Raw genomic sequence first — 18743 nt, 5'->3', positions numbered from 1 at the left:
TTCTCTCTGTCCCACATTGACTTTGCTATAGATCCCAATGATCGATTCCTTGCCCTATTCAATTATTGATTTATATGCAGCCTCTTGTTGATGGCATCTTCAGCCACAAGATTAGATCAAACATGTCCCATACTCTAAACAATGCTGTGGTTGCATCCGGGAGAGGGGTTAACAGATGTTGTAAGAGTCATAGATCCATACTGCATGGAAACAGACTCTTCTGTCCAACCAGTCTACACCGACAATGATCCCAAACTAAACTAGTCCCACCTGCCTCACTTGGCCCACATCCCTCCAAATATCTTTTAAACATTGTTACTGTACCTGCATCCATGACATTTTCTAGCAGTTCATTCCACATACAAACCGCTCTGTGTAAAAATGTTATCCCTCATCTTTCTCCTCTCACCTTAAAAATGTCCTCAGGTTTTGAACTCACACCACCCTAAGGAAAAGACTCTCATCATTCACCTTACCTATGCTCCTCATGATTCTATAAACCTCAATAAATCTCCAGTGAAAAATGTCCAAGCCTTTCTTTATAATTCAAACCCTCCATTTCCAGCAATATCCTGGTAAATCTTTTCTGAACCCTCTCCAGTTCAATAATATCCTTCCTATAACAGGGCTACAAGAACTGCACAGAATACTCCAAAGGAGGCCTTACTAATGTCCTGTACAACCTCAATGTAACATCTCAACTCCTACACTCAAAAGGTCTAAGCAATGAAAGCAAGTGTGCTAACTGCCTTCTTAACCACCTTGTCCACCCGTGACACAAATTTCAAAGAATTATGTACCTGAACTTCTTGCTGTTTTACAATATTACCCAGGTCTCTGCCATTCATTCTAGAAGTCCTGTCTTTGTTTGTATTACCAAAATGCATTACCTCACATTGCATTTTTGTAATAAGCAAATTGCAAGCGGCGCCACAATTTCTCCCTAACTTCCCACCATGTCCTGGGATATACTTGATCAATCTTGCAAATTTATCTACGTTTATGTTTAGTAAAGATCTCCAGCAGTTCCTCTTCTGTAATGTTTTCAAAACATCAATATTTATTTCTCTGAATTCTCTAGCCTCCATTTCTTTCACAACAGTAAAAACTGATGCAACATATTCATTTAATATCTCTCCCATCAAAGACAACTTTGTTGACCTTTAAGGGGTCCTACTCTTTCTCTAGTTGCTCCTTTGTGCTTAATATATTTGTAGAATCCTTTTGGATTGTCTTTAACCTTATCTGTCAAGGCTCTCTCATTTCCCCTCTTTGCCTTCCTAATTTCCTTCTTAAGAATGCCCCTACACTTCTTATACTCTTCAAGAGATTTGGTCTATATCTAATATATGATTCTTTTTTAATTCTTGACTAGAACCTCATACCTGTATTCATCTGTTGTTCCCTAATCTTACGAGCCTTGCCTTTCACTAACAGGAACATAATGCCTCTGAACACTCATTATCACACTTTTGAAGGCCTCCCAATTGGTCAGTTGTCCCTTTACCTGCAAACAGTCTACTCCAATCAACTTTTGAAAGTTCTTGTTTCATACCCTTAAATTCATTATCCTTACTCCAATTAAGAACTTTATAATTTTTACGGAAGACCCATACTTTTCTACAACTTTACTTTTGCCACAAAGCTGCAAAAGAGAATCATTACTTGGCAGTTAAGAGATCTTGCATCACTTCACAATGATGTAAAGCATCTGACTTACAAGTTCACATTAACCTTTTATACTACATAAACTACCCTCAACTACTTCCACAATGTCAGATTACTTATCTAATAAGATCTTGAATACACACAAACTTCTTCAATTCAACAGTCTGACAAGTAAAGCCATTACCTTGCCTCATTTGACTCTGCTGTCTGTCTATTGATTCCATTCCATTCCTCTTCCCTGGGCATTTTCTCACATTGAACTAGATCATTGAGAATATTCAATGTCTGGAAGAGCTCTAAACCATATACCCGGTCCATCACCAAGATTAATTACTTCCATCTCTTTAACACTACCAGTTTTCATCCTACCAAGCATTTAAACCTCTTCTACACTCAACTATTCCAATATCTTTGCACTGACATCTTATCCTTCACCCTTCAGAAACTCCAATGTATCCAAAAAATCTGCCACTTGTTTTCTTGGCTGTATTAAATCACATTCACCCATTCCATCTTCACTAGCCTATACTGCTTCATCACCCCGCAAAATAGACATCTCTCTGCAGGCTTGCAAGTATATCAAATACCTCCTGCCTTCCAGTTTCTACATGTACTAGATACTTTTCATGTTGGTCGCATTGGGAACAAACCCTGGAAATTACCCTGGAAATTGACACTCACTTTTATCCACGTGCAGAGGGAAGACAGGAATAGTAAAAACAATGAATAAATCTTTATGGGGGAAGGAATGCATGTGAAAAAGTGACATATAATTATTTCACACAAAAAGGTGTACTACCTTTAAAGAGAACTGATCAAAATGTTAATTGGTATTTAAGACAACAAAAGCTGCACCTCATCAACAATAACTGTTCCCTTTGGATCTGTCTTGATCTGACTTCCATGAAGGTAATGGGTCGCAGGTCTCACTCCTTTTCACAAGGTAACAAGTAATGCATGCAAAATAGAAAAGAAATTGAAAACACGAGCAATCAGAAAAGTCAAAAAGTTCTAATCAAACATCCTCTTAGAAGAAAAGTTTATACCAATTCCCACCACACAGAGATCTGCTGGAAGAACCTTTCCACTGGCCAGCACAACGTCTTTCACCTGCAAACATGTGAAAAACAAGTTACAGATATTGAAAGAACACACAAAAATAATTGTAAACTTAAATAACTAAACATTTAATGGGCTTACCAATCCATCCTCTCCCCTTAGCTCAATCACATGATCTGACATATAAAACTTCACATCTTCCAGTTCAAATGCCTGTAATTTTACACATTTAAACTTAGAACACAAAGTTAAACCTCCATGTTTTACTTTATTCTCTTGAATTAAACATGGTACTGGAAACTGTACAGGTTTATTCTAAAAGTGGAGGCTAACTGGAGCAGCTATAAACCATCTTCCTGAGGAGCAATAAAACATGTCCCAAAAGGTTTGACTCAAATTATGAAAAGTTGGAAAAAGAAAGTAGAAAATACAAATTAGCAATTTACTTTCAAAATTTTGTCTAATCCACTTGCTGATTCTAGCTATGTTATTGATAATGTTTAAATCTTTTGCATTTCAGATATTTGAATTTCAACTTAACTTCATTATAGCTTTGCCGACTTCTGTCCCCAGTATGTGTTGATATGGGACCTCAGAATTTCCAACCACTGAGACAGAACTGGCTTTCTCAACCAGATAGGCAGCTATCTCCATTCCTGGAACACAAGGGAAAAGTTATTACACAAAATATTGGGGAGGCAATGACCTAGTGACATTATTGCTTCACCATTAATCCAGAAACTCAGCTAATATTCAGGAGAAGTGTTCAAATCAAGCCATGGCAAATTCAGACAGTGGAATTTGAAATCAATATAAATTTGGAGTTAAAGAGTCTAATGATGATCATGAAACTGTTGTTGATTGTCAGGAAAAATCCATCTGCTTCACTAACGTCCTTTAGGAAAGGAAACTGCCAACCTTACTGATTCTGGTCTACATGTGACTGCAGATCAACAGCAAAATGATTATGGACTGCCCTCTGGGCAATTAGGAATGTATATTAAATGGTGACCTGGCCAGTGATGACCACATCTCCTGAATGAATGAAATAAAAGTTTGTTTGACTTCATTTTATGAGACAGTGTGCCAGTTATTGCTCAGTTGAGGCAAACTTGCCTTTCAGTCAGAGGGTTTGGATTCAGATTTGTGCAGAATCTAAAACGACTCAAGGAAGTATTTGCATTCTCAGAGGTCTCGACTTTCAAATGAGACATAAATCAAGGATTTGTCCATCCTTTAAGGTAGGTATAAAATGTACTGTATAAATGTAAGTCTTTACCCGTTTTAGTAGAAGGTTCAAGATAATGTTACAAATCTGTATGAGACTACCAAATTTGTTACCATCTTGCTAGGGACCAACAACTATTATTCTTGAAGGAGACAAAGTGTGAGATCTAAGGGAAGTTATTAAGAAAATAAAAGTTACAAAATTCCATAGTGAAATAAACTTTACAATACAACATTAAAGTAGTAATGCAATCTATACCACACATAGAATGTACAGTTTAACACCTCAAATTAACATGTGGACATGGGTAATAGACAATAATTGAACATTCCACAGCGCACAACAAACAGTAAATGCGATCAAACCAAATCCCTCGACTTCCTTAGTAACAATCCCCACCTCACCCAAAATGTGAATGACATGGCGGGTTATAAGATCTCATTAAACTTTGCAAGGGATCACAATTCTTCACTTTTTCTAATTTGATCTTTAAACATTGATATTTAACTATATGATTTGCCTGTATTGCTTGCAAGACAAAGCTTTTCACCGTGCCTCGGTACACGTGACAATAAATTCAACTTAATTCAAATCAAACTCTCTCAAGAGGCACACTATCAAAGACTACATCAATGACTGCTTTCATTTTGATTGATCTCCTCCTGCTCTATGTCTATGTGCTCCTCAAGTCAGAAACTACACTGGAGTATTCATTCACAAGCAAAATGCCAGCTTTTCACTGACAGCTAGCTTCACTGGGCTAAAACTATCCAGGGTTTTCCCCAGAGCTCCAATCTTGCTCAGTTGCATGAAGTAAATATGATTTTCAGCCCACTCTCTTGATGCACAGAGTTATTAATACTCCCACGCTTTTTCAGACCCCTTCACAGTTTCCGGAGCATAGACCCTGCAACATTAGCACATCCTCAGTTCCTCAGAATTTCTTCTGAGTCCTGACTCCAATACTTAGCAGCCTTATAATTCCTAGTTCTTCCTGACTACTAACAGCATAAAGCCATCTAACCAGTCTTGATTCCATACTGAGTGCTCTACATTCTCTCTGTATAGTTCAGCTGCCTTCTCAGTTGTACAGTTAATAGCAGCACTCCTAAAATGGATGTCAGCTTCTTTTTTGTCTGTATCCCAAACTCCCTGCTTTTCCAACAACCTCTAACCTTTGAACTCTTTTTCACAGGCACCTGACCAGTTCTGGGGCAGAATTTAATATAGCTACTTAGCAACTCTTGAGACAAAGTATGTGTGTTGAATGTTCCAATTTATAGATTGCTGGCTTCTGAGCACAAAACAAAATTGACAAACAGAAGGCTTCATTAAATTATTTTGCTACCACTGGACTCATCCATAGCTCCGTCAGATGGCTGACCGATCATTAATAGTTTACAGCAGATACTACCTTGCAAACACTTTAAACTGGACATTACTTCCTATCAAAAGTTTTTATTGTAATTGTTGCATTGATACTGACTACCAAAAGTCTGTTGTGCACATCTACAAGGTAATATATAATCAGAACAATCCTGTCAGTCAACTGCAAGCAACTTCACTGTCTAATCGTAGATCATTAGCATCAGATTACACGTGGATATCTGAATCTTTTCATTGTTTAACTTCACTTTAGTTCAAAACACATTGCAAAATATTTAAACTGGAAGATGATACCAATGGATTGAAAGAGGCAGCTCCGAAATTGCAGAGTGAGTTAGAGAAAGTACAGTAAGTCCTTGCTTGAAGTTACCACATAATGGCACATTGTTTTATCATCACTTAGTCTTCAGAGACTATTTTTCAAATTTGCATTGCTATTTTTGTTTAGTGTCATTTCTGTCAACAAATTCCTCATTATCTGTGGAAAATAGGGACACAGTTCTCCTGAGGATAACAAAAAAATACAAATACCGCTCTAATTAAACTCTCTCACATACCACGATGGACTGCACAAACAGGTTAATGAGAAAAATACTGGGGTCTGAGGCCAGTTTCATGAGTATGCAAACCTGTAGGTTGCGAATCAGCAGATAATGAGGAGTAATGGGCATCAGAGTTAAAAATTGAAGTCACATATTGTCACTGCATATCACTATCACTTATTGCCCAGACATTTTCTCCTTTTTGTTGGAGAAGAGGACACCAACATGCCTGTGTACTCGGGTCATTTGGGTACACTGCTGCAGCCTCTTGAATTCAGAGCCAAGACTCTGTAAAATCACATACTGGGTGGGAGGGGCAGCAACTAACACAGGGGATAGCAAGAGAAAAAAAATATATTGGCAGGGAAATAGACAAAAGCTGCATAATATCACTAGCTCATCCTAAAAGTATAATTTCCTTTACATTTAGCTTTTCCTTCTCATTTGTGTAGATGAAGTGGAGCTCTAATATTACTTGCTAAAGTTACAGCAATTTTTGGATTGTGATTTCTAATTTCTGATGTAATAAAGATCATCTACTTTGTATTTCAGATCTGCAACCTTGTAACAAAGCTACTCACTCATTTACCACACAAGTCAAAATTTAACCCACCATGTAAATTATGTTGATTTCCCTTTATTTACTGATTTATTTAATAATTAATTTAATTTGCAAGTTATTTGAACTAAGAATGCATGTGATGCATATGTATGTCAGTATTTCAGCTTTATTTAAATCAGGTAGGTAAATATCTGATGGAACCTAACTCTGGCTTTAATTCATCTGTTAATTAACTAAGCTAATAGAAAGTTCAGAGTCATTGGAAAAATAGAGTGTACAGTCAAAGGAAGCCATGAACCAACTGTACACAGCTCCCATCAGTTCACATTTCACTGAGTTGAGTCACTGAGACAAGGAACTGTGGAAGCATTGCACATAGCAGGCAAGATGGTAAACAGGATGACAAAAGGCAGACTAACTTTTAAGAAAAATTTAGAATGGATAACAGCAAGCTCTTCACAAATAACAGTTAATCTTGCTTTGATCTCTCAGGTAGAGTACCAGAAGCAGAAACACTTAAGGAAGAATTACATGTTACAAAATGGAACTTTTAAATGATTGATTTTTGATAGGTTCAATGGCATTCCTTATCAGTAATTGTGGCCAATATACACACAGATCCTAAGACCATAAGAAATAGGAACTGGAATAAGTCTCCTGCTCCCTGAGCCAGCTCTGCCATTCAATAGGATTGTGGTTGATCCAATATTCCTCACATCCATTTTCCTATTCTTTACCCATACCCTTAAAACCCCAACTGATCAAGAACCTATCTCTCTCAGCCTGAAATACACAAGGCAGCACGGTGACTCAATGGTTAGCACTGCTGCTTCACAGTGCCAGGGACCCGAGCCTCAGGTGACTGTCAGTGTGGAGCTTGCACATTCTCCTTGTGTCTGTGTGGGTGTTCTCTAAGTGCTCCGGTTTCCTCTCACAATCTAAAGATGTGCAGGTTAGGTGACTTGGCTATGCTAAATTGCCCATGGTTTTCAGGGATGTATAGGTTAGTTGCATTAGTAAGGGGTAACATAATAGGGTAGGAGAATGGCTCTGGGTGGGTTACTCTTCGGAGGGTCGATGTAGACTTGTTGGGCCAAATGTTTAGATTAGAGCGGCACTGGAAAAGCACAGCAAGATGAAGGGCTTTTGCCCGAAACGTCGATTTTCCTGCTCCTCGGATGCTGCCTAACCTGTTGGGTTTTCCAGCACCACTCTAATCTAAACTCTGGTTTCCAGCATCTGCAGTCCTCACTTTTGCCATGTTGGGCCAAATGGCCTGCTTCCACACTGTAGGGATTCGGTAACTTTTGTGATTCTGTCCTCTCGCCTTCTCAACCCTTGGACAGGAGAAACTGTTCCTTATCTTGATCTTAAATTAGCAACAAAATCATAACAGAGTTTAAAAACTTACTGGTAAAGAAAATACTCCAATACTGCTATTACACAGAGTTTAAAAGTTTGAAGAACTTTTAGAGAATTAAAACAGCATTGATTTAATGCAAGATCACAACCTTTAACGTTTAAATACTTAAGTATTGCAGAATAATTAAATACTTCAAGAAAACAGAACGTCTTGAGATGCTATGGACTTAATACAGTTTTTAAGCAATGAGAATTAATAGCTTCATTATGAAAAGGCATGTTATGTTTTGTTGCTAAAACAAGTGCTTCTTCTCACTAAGTTTCAATAGTGATTTATCCTTTACTACTGTTATTTCAACAGACTCTTATGCTTAACAAGTAAAGGAGCACTGATGGTAACACTCTACCTAACTACAAACCACCAATGGTTGGTAATGCAATATAAATTAGTTTTGTATATTGTATGTCCAAAAATATTTCGAACTGTATTAAATAATAGATACCGAAAATGTCAGCAAAGCTTCTCAAGACAAAATGTTAAAAATTACCAATGAATGAGGATCCCACGATAACAATATCCTTTGCTGTTGCAAGTTTATTGATTCTGATCGCATCGTCAAAGCTGCGCAAGAGACAAATGTTTTCTAGATCCGCTCCTAGACAACTGAGCATTCTAGGTCTGTATTTGAAAAGACAATGTGCCATAAACAGGATATCGCAGAAACTCAAAAGAAATACAAACATGCTAAATGCTTTAATCGGTAGTTGTGCTGTTAGCCAGAATAATTAAGTTTATGGCACAAACCATCTTGACTTTCTAAGAACTCAGATATAAATAGTGATGCATTTTGATGGTGGTGAGTATCTCGTTGACAAGGTTTAAAGCAATTGCAATGACCTTCCTATATAATTTAAATAGGTGGAAGACTTCTGAATTTGGCTTGTACAAATACAGCTATAGACATCCTCCTTTTTGTTTAAACACCTCCATGTATGTCATATGCCCAGATAGTAAGTTTGTTCCCTTCATACAGGAAACCTCTCACAGAGGCCAGTATCAAATAAAATCAAAAAGGTCTCAGCAGATCGTGAGGAAGCCAATCCATGCATATGGGATGACTAGTAGCAGCTACTCATAATAAGGGATTAATTTGAAGGTAGTCGGTCACTTACATGCTGCCTGTTGCAAGCAACAAGTTGTCATATCGCTGGCTAGTTCCATCTTTGAAACTGACTTTCCTTTTTTTTGTGTTCACTGATGTGGCCTAAACACAATAAAACAGAAAAAAACATTTCAATCCAAAGGCAGCCTGCTTAAAAGAAACCTTCTGGACCTAGAATAAAAATACTAAGAGAAATTTAAAGTAAGCAGAAAAATTCCTTTCTTCACCTCTTTAAGTGAAGATACGTTCATTGATCCTTGATGGCACTGACACGTTCTGTAAGTGCCAAAGAATTAATGTAATTAAACCAATATTAGCATGATCCATTGCTGTCTTACATGACTGAACATAGTTTCAACAAATACTAAAGATGGGATTGCAGTATGTACAATTTAATTTTAGGGAATTAATAAAAATAATCAGTGCTTCAAGATGCAATATTGACTTCCTGGTGTCTGATCTGTTAGGCTTCAACTCTGGAAAGCTAGGTCAATGAAATGAAAGTTAGGATGTTATGGGCCGGGTGCTGGCAGGAAGGACTAGATTGGGTTGGGATATCTGGTTGGCATGGACAGGTTGGACAGAAGGGTCTGTTTCCATGCTGTACATCTCTATGACTCTATGGCTAAGTGCTAGTTTCTCACTCAGCAATGTGAACAGAATGGGTCAAAGTTCAGCAGGAAAGCTAAAACAAAGAATCCTGAAGCAGCAGAATATTTTAAGACCCACCCACAAACTCAATGTAAAATTGCTAGGATGGTATGAAGCAAGCATGTGTTCTCACCTAAAAATTCACTTAGCAAAATTTAACAATTTACATTTGATTTATTCATGTGAAATATTTTCAACACATAACCAAAAAGCTACTTCACAAGAAAGCTATAAGTACTTCAGAGTGGATAAATCAAATCAACACACGCAAATTGAAATTGAAATCAAATCAACATCAATTTCAACTGGCGTGTGTTGAACCCATTATGGGTCCAGCTAAAGTTGTTTTTAAGTTAGTAGAGACCGAGATATTGCAGTCAAGTATGAAGCTATAATATAACATGAAACTTGAAGAAAGTTATCCACAACATCTCTGTGGTGTGGACTTCATCTTTGCAGACATCAGTTTGAAACTGTTATAAACCAAGTAGTCTGCAAAAGTAGTGATGTCATCAAGTAAGGTAAGCAGCCAATCAAATTAGAGTAGGCACACAGACAAGAAACCAGGAGGTAAAAGCCACTGATTTTTATAACGATTCGAAATTAAATTTCAATGATTGTGAAATAAAGATTAAGAAAGAAACATGGAATTAAGCTAAGTACCGTGGGTTTCCTCCGGGTGCTCCGGTTTCCTCCCACAGTCCAAAAATGTGCAGGTTAGGTGAATTGGCCATGCAAAATTGCCCGTAGTGTTAGGGGCAGTGGTAAATATAGGGAAATGGGTCTGGGTAGGTTGCGCTTTGGCGGGTCGGTGTGGACTTGTTGGGCCGAAGGGCCTGTTTCCACATTAAGTAATCTAAAAAAATGATTTTTGGAAAGGAAAAGTATATTTTCATATCACAATTAATGGACATGCTGAAAGTGTTTTTTTTTTAAAAAGTACAATAAAGCTTTCATTTAATAATAGTTATGGGCTGAATTTTCTGAGCCTCTGAACGAGGTGGGTAAAACACAGCCAACACATAACAACCGAATTCTCAACATCAAGAAATAAAAGATTGGTTTTTCACTCAAGCCTTGACCAGCAAGATGCGGATGTACCTACTAGAGAAGGTGCAAAACTTGACCTACTCTTGGGAAATAAGGCAGGGCAGGTGACTGAGGTGTCAGTGGGGGAGCACTTTGGGGCCAGTGACCATAATTCTATTCGTTTTAAAATAGTGATGGAAAAGGATAGACCAGATCTAAAAGTTGAAGTTCGAAATGGGAGAAAGGCCAATTTTGACGGTATTAGGCAAGAACTTTCAAAAGCTGATTGGAGGCAGATGTTCGCAGGTAAAGGGATGGCTGGAAATGGGAAGCCTTCAGAAATGAGATAACAAGAATCCAGAGAAAGTATACTCCTGTTAGGGTGAAAGGAAAGGCTGGTAACTATAGGGAATGCTGGATGACTAAAGAAATTGAGGGTTTGGTTAAGAAAAAGAAGGAAGCATATGTCAGGTATAAACAGGATAGATCGAGTGAATTCTTAAGAAAGTATAAGGAAAGTAGGAGTATACTTAAGAGGGAAAGCAGGAGGGCAAAAAGGGGACATGAGGTAGCTTTGGCAAATAGAATTAAGGAGAATCCAAAGGGTTTTTACAAATATATTAAGGACAAAAGGGTAACTAGGGAGAGAATAGGGCCCCTCAAAGATCAGCAAGGTGGCCTTTGTGTGGAGCCACAGAAAATGGGGGAGATACTAAATGAATGCTTTGCATCAGTATTTACTGTGGAAAAGGATATGGAAGATATAGACTGTAGGGAAATAGATGGTGACATCTTGCAAAATGTCCAGATTACAGAGGAGGAAGTGCTGGATGTCTTGAAATGGTTAAAGGTGGATAAATCCCCAGGACCTGATCAGGTGTACCCGAGAACTCTGTGGGAAGCTAGAGAAGTGATTGCTGGGCCTCTTGCTGAGATATTTGTATCATCGATAGTCACAGGGGAGGTGCCAGAAGACTGGAGGTTGGCAAACGTGGTGCCACTGTTAAAGACAAGCCAGGAAACTATAGACCGGTGAGCCTGACCTCGGTGGTGGGCAAGTTTTGGAGGGAATCCTGAGGGACAGGATGTACATGTATTTGGGAAAGCAAGGACTGATTTGGAATAGTCAACATGGCTTTGTGCGTGGGAAATCATGTCTCACAAACTTGATTGAGTTTTTTTGAAATAACAAAGAAGATTGATGAGGGCAGAGCAGTAGATGTGATCTATATGGACTTCAGTAAGGTGTTCCACAAGGTTCCCCATGGGAGACAGATAAACAAGGTTATATCTCATGGAATACAAGGAGAACTAGCCATTTGGATACAGAACTGGTTCAAAGGTAGAAGGCAGAGGGTGGTGGTGGAGGGTTGTTTTTCAGACTGGAGGCCTGTGACCAGTAGAGTGTCAGAAGGATCGGTGCTGGGCCCTCTACTTTTTGTCATTCACATAAATGATTTGGATGCGAGCATAAGAGGTACAGTTAGTAAGTTTGCAGATGACACCAAAATTGGAGGTGTAGTGGACAGCGAAGAGGGTTACCTCAGATTACAACAGGATCTGGACCAGATGGGCCAGTGGGCTGAGAAGTGGCAGATGGAGTTTAATTCAGATAAATGTGAGGTGCTGCATTTTGGGAAAGCAAATCTTAGCAGGACTTATGCACTTAATGGTAAGGTCCTAGGGAGTGTTGCTGAACAAAGAGACCGTGGAGTGCAGGTTCATAGCTCCTTGAAAGTGGAGTCGCAGGTAGATAGGATAGTGAAGAAGGCGTTTGGTATGCTTTCCTTTATTGGTCAGACTATTGAGTACAGGAGTTGGGAGGTCATGTTGCAGCTGTACAGGACATTGGTTAGGCCACTGTTGGAATATTGCGTGCAATTCTGGTCTCCTTCCTATCGGAAAGATGTTGTGAAACTTGAAAGGGTTCAGAAAAGATTTGCAAGGATGTTGCCAGGGTTGGAGGATCTGAGCTACAGGATGAGGCTGAACAGGCTGGGGCTGTTTTCCCTGGAGCGTCGGAGGCTGAGGGGTGACCTTATAGAGATTTACAAAATTATGAGGGGCATGGATAGGATAAATGGACAAAGTCTTTTCCGTGGGGTCGGGGAGTCCAGAACTAGAGGGCATAGGTTTAGGGTGAGAGGGGAAAGATATAAAAGAGACCTAAGAGGCAACGTTTTCACGCAGAAGGTGGTACATGTATGGAATGAGCTGCTAGAGGAAGTGGTGGAGGCTGGTACAATTGCAACATTTAAGAGGCATTTGGATCGGTGTATGAATAGGAAGGGTTTGGAGGGATATGGGCCGGGTGCTGGCAGGTGGGACTAGTTTGGATTGGGATACCTGGTCGGCATGGACGGGTTGGACCGAAGGGTCTGTTTCCATGCTGTACATCTCTATGACTCTATGAGAATCTTGCTAGTGAAAGACAAGATGTCCATTTACATGCATTTACACAATCTTAGTGCCTAATCTTGCCTCATTTATATGCAGATTCCTGTTCTCCCATTACTACAGAGAAACCAGTGACAATTACTGACATGAAAGGCACAGAGATACTTGGTGGCTCAAGCTCACTGTTTTGGCTCCCGGGCGTCCATCTTGGCCAGCTGACTCAGTGGACACATTATACGGTAGTGACCATCTGCAAACCTGGTGCATGGGGGTCGATATTAGACACACACTAGCCTCACCATGTTATCATGGCACATCCCTTACCCACTCAGAATACACATTTCTCTTTCATTGTTGTACTTTGGAGTGCACCCACACTTTGCATTGTAAGGTTAGTGCCAGGACAGTTTGCACACAGAGGAAGGCACCTGAATCATGCACTGGAGCAGGCTGTACTTCAGGAATCTTTGTTTGGTCTCTTAGCCCTCACTCACTTTGTGCTTATTTGGATGCTCGCAGCATATCGATCTTGCACTGCCTTGCCTTTTTGAATTTTGACACCTCATTCAGAACTCAAAGGCTCAGTGTACTTCTGTCTTGCCTTGCCTTTTAATGCATTCCTCTATGTGATGCTTGACACTGAACACAAATATGGTGCGGGTGCTGGAAATTCTGTCAGTTTCTGCGCACCGAGTGCTCCTGCTGCTGGTTAAATCCTCGATGTCATAGATGCATGATACATAAATCATGAAGCAAGCATTGCCTGAGGAAAATTACAATTTCTCATGTCAGGGAATGCTCTATGAAGATCCCCAAATTTGGCAGATGATTTTTGGTAAAATTCAGCCCAGTAAATGTAGAACATAATCCAGATATAATTCTTTCAGCCTTTTTCCAAAGCTTTCTACAGTGAAACTACTGGCACACAAGGGCCTATTTTCATCAGTTCAATGCTTCCTAATTGATTGCCATCAAATTGAAGCACACCCTGCCAGGAAGCATAGAGTCACAAACAGCATCTTCTGAATTTCACATGTAATTGAGAATGTGTGGACTCCTGAATTTTATTCAGTTTCAGGGGAGTTTCATCATCATTACTCTTACAAATCGCAAGCCATAATTCTGTGAGATCCTAAATAGTTGCTTGTGTGCGACTTCAGATATCACATGTGTCAGCATAATTACAGATGGTATTGTTACAATGTGACTGCATCACCTAATAAATGAATTGGTGAGAATGGGGAAGGAGCTCCTGAAAACCAGAACATGGTTCCTGAAGATCAAAAGTAGCTCCTGAAAAAAAAAAAATCGACCCTCATCTCGAGTGTTATTGTGGTATGGATGTGAATCCTAATGTCTCCAAAGTAGATATTCATTGTTCAAGCTGAAAATCCACTGCAGTATTGCAGGAAGTCTTGAATTGTTAGAGGGATTCCTTGAGATGAAACATGAATTTATTGGTTTCTAGTGGTTCAGATGACCATTAAAAATCCCAGATACTGAGCAGCTGTCTTGGTGTGCTCACCATCATTCCTCTTTCAAGGAACTTTTTTAAAAAGACAATTGTACAAACTCTGTCTGTCCTTCCTTCATGTGTTGTTACTGGGACTAAAATGGCTCTTGTGCTTGCCTATGTCAAAATAGTCAATACATTTCAAAACAATTCATAAATTATATACTTTAAATTGTTTCAAAATTCCATCTTTGCTTTCTTTCAGTGCAGTAGGACACAGTGGGGGGCTACATTTTTGAATACATGTCAGTTGATTGAGGGGGATTGAGTTTAAGAGCAGTGAGGTTATGCTGCAGTTCATTAAAGTCTTGGTTGGACCACACTTGGAATATTGTGTTCAGTTCTGGTCCCCTCATGATAGGAAGGGCGTGGAAGCTTCAGAGAGGATACAGAGGAGATTTACCAGGATGCTGTCTGGACTGGAGGGCATGTCTTATGAAGAAAGGTTGAGGGAGCTAGGGCTTCTCATTGGAGTGAAGAAGGATGAGAGGGGACTTGGTAAAGTTAGCCAAGATGATGACAGGCAGAGATAGAGTGGCTAGCCAGAGACCTTTCCCCAGGATGAAATGGCTATCAGGAGGGGGCATAATTTTAAAGTGATTGGAGGAAGGTTTAGGGGAGATGTCAGAGGTAGGTTCTTTACACAGAGATTGGTGGATGCATGAAGTTCATTGCCAGTAGTGGCAGAGAAATTTAAGTGACTCTTGGGCCCATGGGTGATAGTACAATAAAAAGGGTATGTAGGTTAGTTTGATCTTAGAGTAGGATAAAAGGTCGACACAACAACACGGGTCAAAGGGCCTTTTCTGTTCTATGTTCCATGTTAAGAGGGGAAGTTTACCATCTCTCAGCGCATAATGGGAAATCACAGAGCACCATCTGTGATCTTCTGATAGACAGTTGTACTGGATAAACCACTTTGCAGTCAGCACCTACTTTGAGAATTTAGGCTAAAAGGTGCAAAAGTGCTTGGAGGAGGATTAAATGGTGATTAATTGTTCAAGCGAAGAGTTGTGATAAATGTGAAATATTAAAGGTATCTTTTCTCCTCTCTAATGGCAGTGACACTCTGATTTCCTTCCATCACTTTGTGCAGCAACAGTATTTACAAATGCAGTAACATTTTCTCTGATGAGTATTTCTTGAAATGTGTTCAAGATGTACAAATTCTCAGAAATATCAACCAGACAAAATCTGTTAACACTGACTATAACATCAGGAGTAAATAGTGTTAACAGAATTATTTTCCCTCTCTTCATAGTTATATTTATTTATATTAGGAATTCCCCCTGCACCTTCTTGAAAAGCATGCAATTATTGAGAATGGGGAAAAAACAAAAATACATTGGGAAATTAATCATTTGAGTTTTAGTAAATTTGGATCACATTTCTTTTTGTTCAAAATTGAATTAAAGTTGATCGTGAAGGTTCTTCTCCTGAACTGGAAAGCACTGATGAAATTTTAAAGGCATAGGCCTCTTTTCACTTGTGACACTTGGTTTTTTTTAAAAAAGAAAAACTCATTAGTTTAGCAAAGAATAGTCATACAATGCTGTTACAAAGAGCGAAGTCATGTCTCACCTCCTTGTTGATCAACACTTCAATGCCGTTCGTTGAGTAGAACTCTGGCTTCCGTAACAAGATATGTTCAATGTTGATGTCTAAAGTCTAAAAGAAATACAATAATCTGGTTAGCAAATATAATCATGATACTTTTCTGCAGGGAAAGAAAGAAAGGGCAATGAAGAAGGTTTTTGGCACACTGGCCTTCATCAGTCAGGGCATTGAGTTTAAGAGTTGAGAAATTACATTGCAGTTGTACAGGACATTAGTGAGGCCACACTTGGAGTATTGTGTTCAGTTTTGGTCACCTCGTTATAGGAAGGATGTTATTAAACTGGAAAGAGTGCAGAAGAAATTTACAAGGATGTTGCCTGGACTCAATAGTCTGAGTTAGAGGGAGAGGTTGGGCAAGCCCAGACTTTTTTTTAAAAAGAGTGTAGGAGACTAAGGTGGGACCTTATAAAGGTGCATAAGATCATGAAAGGCATGGATAAGGTGAACATAGTCAGGTCTTTTTCCCCCAGAGTTGGTGATTTGAGGACTAGAGGCCATCATCTTAAGGTTAGCGGGGAAAGAATAAAAGGGAACCTTTTACACAGAGAGTGGTACGCATATGCAATGAGCTGCCGATGTTAGTGGTTGAGGCGAGTACATTAATACCATTTAAAAGGCAATTAGACAAATACATGAATAGGAAAGGATTAGAATGATATGAGCCAAGTGTAGGGAAATGGGGTTAGCGTGGATGGACATTTTGCTTGGCATGGGCCAGTTTGGGCCAAAGGGCCTGACTCTATGTTGTAGGCCTCTATGACTCTAAAGAGCTACAATAAGTTAGCTGAATGAATGTTCCTGTGGACGCGAATCAGACAATGTGTGATGATAAAACTAATACGATCAGCTCTGAGCTCATGCAAATACTTGCCCCCATCCTAGCCAGATGTTAAGAGGACACTAAGAGGAAGTGAAGCAAAATGGATGGATTATATTTTAATGAAGGCTAACCAGTATATGGCCATGTCACAAGTTTACATTGTGAAGATAAAACTAAAATTACAATAATTGTGGTAATAGAATAATTGTGTTGAAAGGCATTTAAAATATATTATTTTTGGAATTTGGATTATTTTTTAAGAGGAAAAACACACAAATGTGAGTTTGGCTGCAAAGTTTTTTTATGAAGAAAAAGAGGTCAGAAAGTTATTCAGGAGCAGTGACCTCAAAGCACTAGTTCCAAGAAGATGTATGACTGAAAACAAGGGCTTGGGAAAACTCCTGCAGCATTAACTGAATAAGATTTTGTACTTTTTGGTTTGTTCGCACATTCAGCCATTAGTTTTGTTTTTAACTCAGTTCAGAAAACACTGGCCTTTTAATTGAGATGAATTAAGAGTTGAGTTCAGAATCAAGTTTCTCTTCTAGCAGATTTTAGTTAAGTTTAGTTCAGTTCAGTTCTGAGAAAACTCAACTGTAGTTTGTGAAGCTTACAAACTAGGAGAGTTTGGAATAAGAATCATTAAGTTGTTAACATTGAAAAAAAAGGCCATTAGAATTATGGAATGGTCAAACCACTGGACTTAGAGGAATTGTAAAATTGTCAATTCAAGTAAAAACAACTGGAAGGAGTTAGGGAAGTAAACATTTACAGGGTTGAGATAGGAGAATAATTTCTCCGGACTTGGTTCTCTCTAAAGGATAGTATTGGAAAACAATACTGCTTAAAGACCTTACCAACTGTCCTAATAGCATGATTTATTTGTTTTATTTCTTGTGTGTAATAAATTGAAACACTGTTGTTGAAGAACACCTTCAGCCTCATATGAATATATTTCAATGACTAACCACAATGTTGATGAAACAAAGCAAAAATAAACATGCAGTCTATAAAGCCAGGTTTCATTATGAGATCCGACTTGTCCAGTAGTGGGGATCATGATGTTTTTGTACTACATGGTAGGAGCAATTTCCTCACTCATTTCTTTATGCATACACTTTAGGATTAGTCTTGTGTCAACAGACCCGTTAGGAATCTTAAATTGCTCAGGAAATAGTTACAATTGTATGCCTGATTTCAAAATATTTAGACCTTCTTTGCATAAGACAGCCATCAGCATTCCTCGTTAAATCCATCCTAAAAGGCCAGAGCAATGCCAAGTTGGATGGTGGTGACATCCTAATTTTTTGTAAAAAGCATATCTCCACACAGACATTTTCTTTTCTGTGGGGAGTAGTGATGTAAAGTTTTCTGGAATGATTAACAGTACAAAAAAAATCATGCCCTAAGTACACCTTCAGAGGCTGAGAAGTCTAGCAGAGGAGTTTAACCCAGACCTCTTGGCTCAAAGGTATGAACATTACCAGTATTCCACAAGACTCTCTGCCTGAAATTAAACTACTGTCAATCCTGTGAAAAACTTATTTCATTTATGTACCAAATTTCACAACATCAAGAGGTTTCAAAGTATTTTACACCCATTGCAACAGTGAGAGCAGCTGGAATGTTAGTTTATAGGCTCCATTTCACTTACTAATGCTGCCTTTATATCTCTATTTCTTTACTCAGTATTGCTTGCCAGTCGAACTGTCAAAGGCCAGTTTACATTTCCCATTAATTCTCTTC

At 38.9% G+C, this 18743-nt stretch overlaps 1 protein-coding gene across 1 annotated transcript in view; it reads right to left on the bottom strand.

Annotated features, from left to right (window-relative positions):
* Positions 1-18743, bottom strand: part of aifm4 (apoptosis inducing factor mitochondria associated 4) — an 84884-nt gene that overhangs the window by 29022 nt on the left and 37119 nt on the right. Inside the window, exons 8-14 of the mRNA XM_087977383.1 lie at positions 16142-16228; positions 8981-9072; positions 8356-8486; positions 3270-3383; positions 2869-2942; positions 2715-2778; positions 2524-2600 (exon numbers count right to left, since the gene is read on the bottom strand). Of these exons, the coding sequence (XP_087833509.1) occupies positions 2524-2600; positions 2715-2778; positions 2869-2942; positions 3270-3383; positions 8356-8486; positions 8981-9072; positions 16142-16228 (639 nt within the window). The remainder of the gene's footprint in view (positions 1-2523; positions 2601-2714; positions 2779-2868; positions 2943-3269; positions 3384-8355; positions 8487-8980; positions 9073-16141; positions 16229-18743) is intronic.

The sequence above is a fragment of the Chiloscyllium plagiosum genome, unplaced genomic scaffold, assembly GCF_037043375.1.
Source record: "Chiloscyllium plagiosum isolate Xiang-an unplaced genomic scaffold, Cpla_swu_hap1 HiC_scaffold_31, whole genome shotgun sequence".
NCBI lineage: Eukaryota > Metazoa > Chordata > Chondrichthyes > Orectolobiformes > Hemiscylliidae > Chiloscyllium > Chiloscyllium plagiosum.
This window is presented reverse-complemented; position numbering and strand designations above follow the sequence as displayed.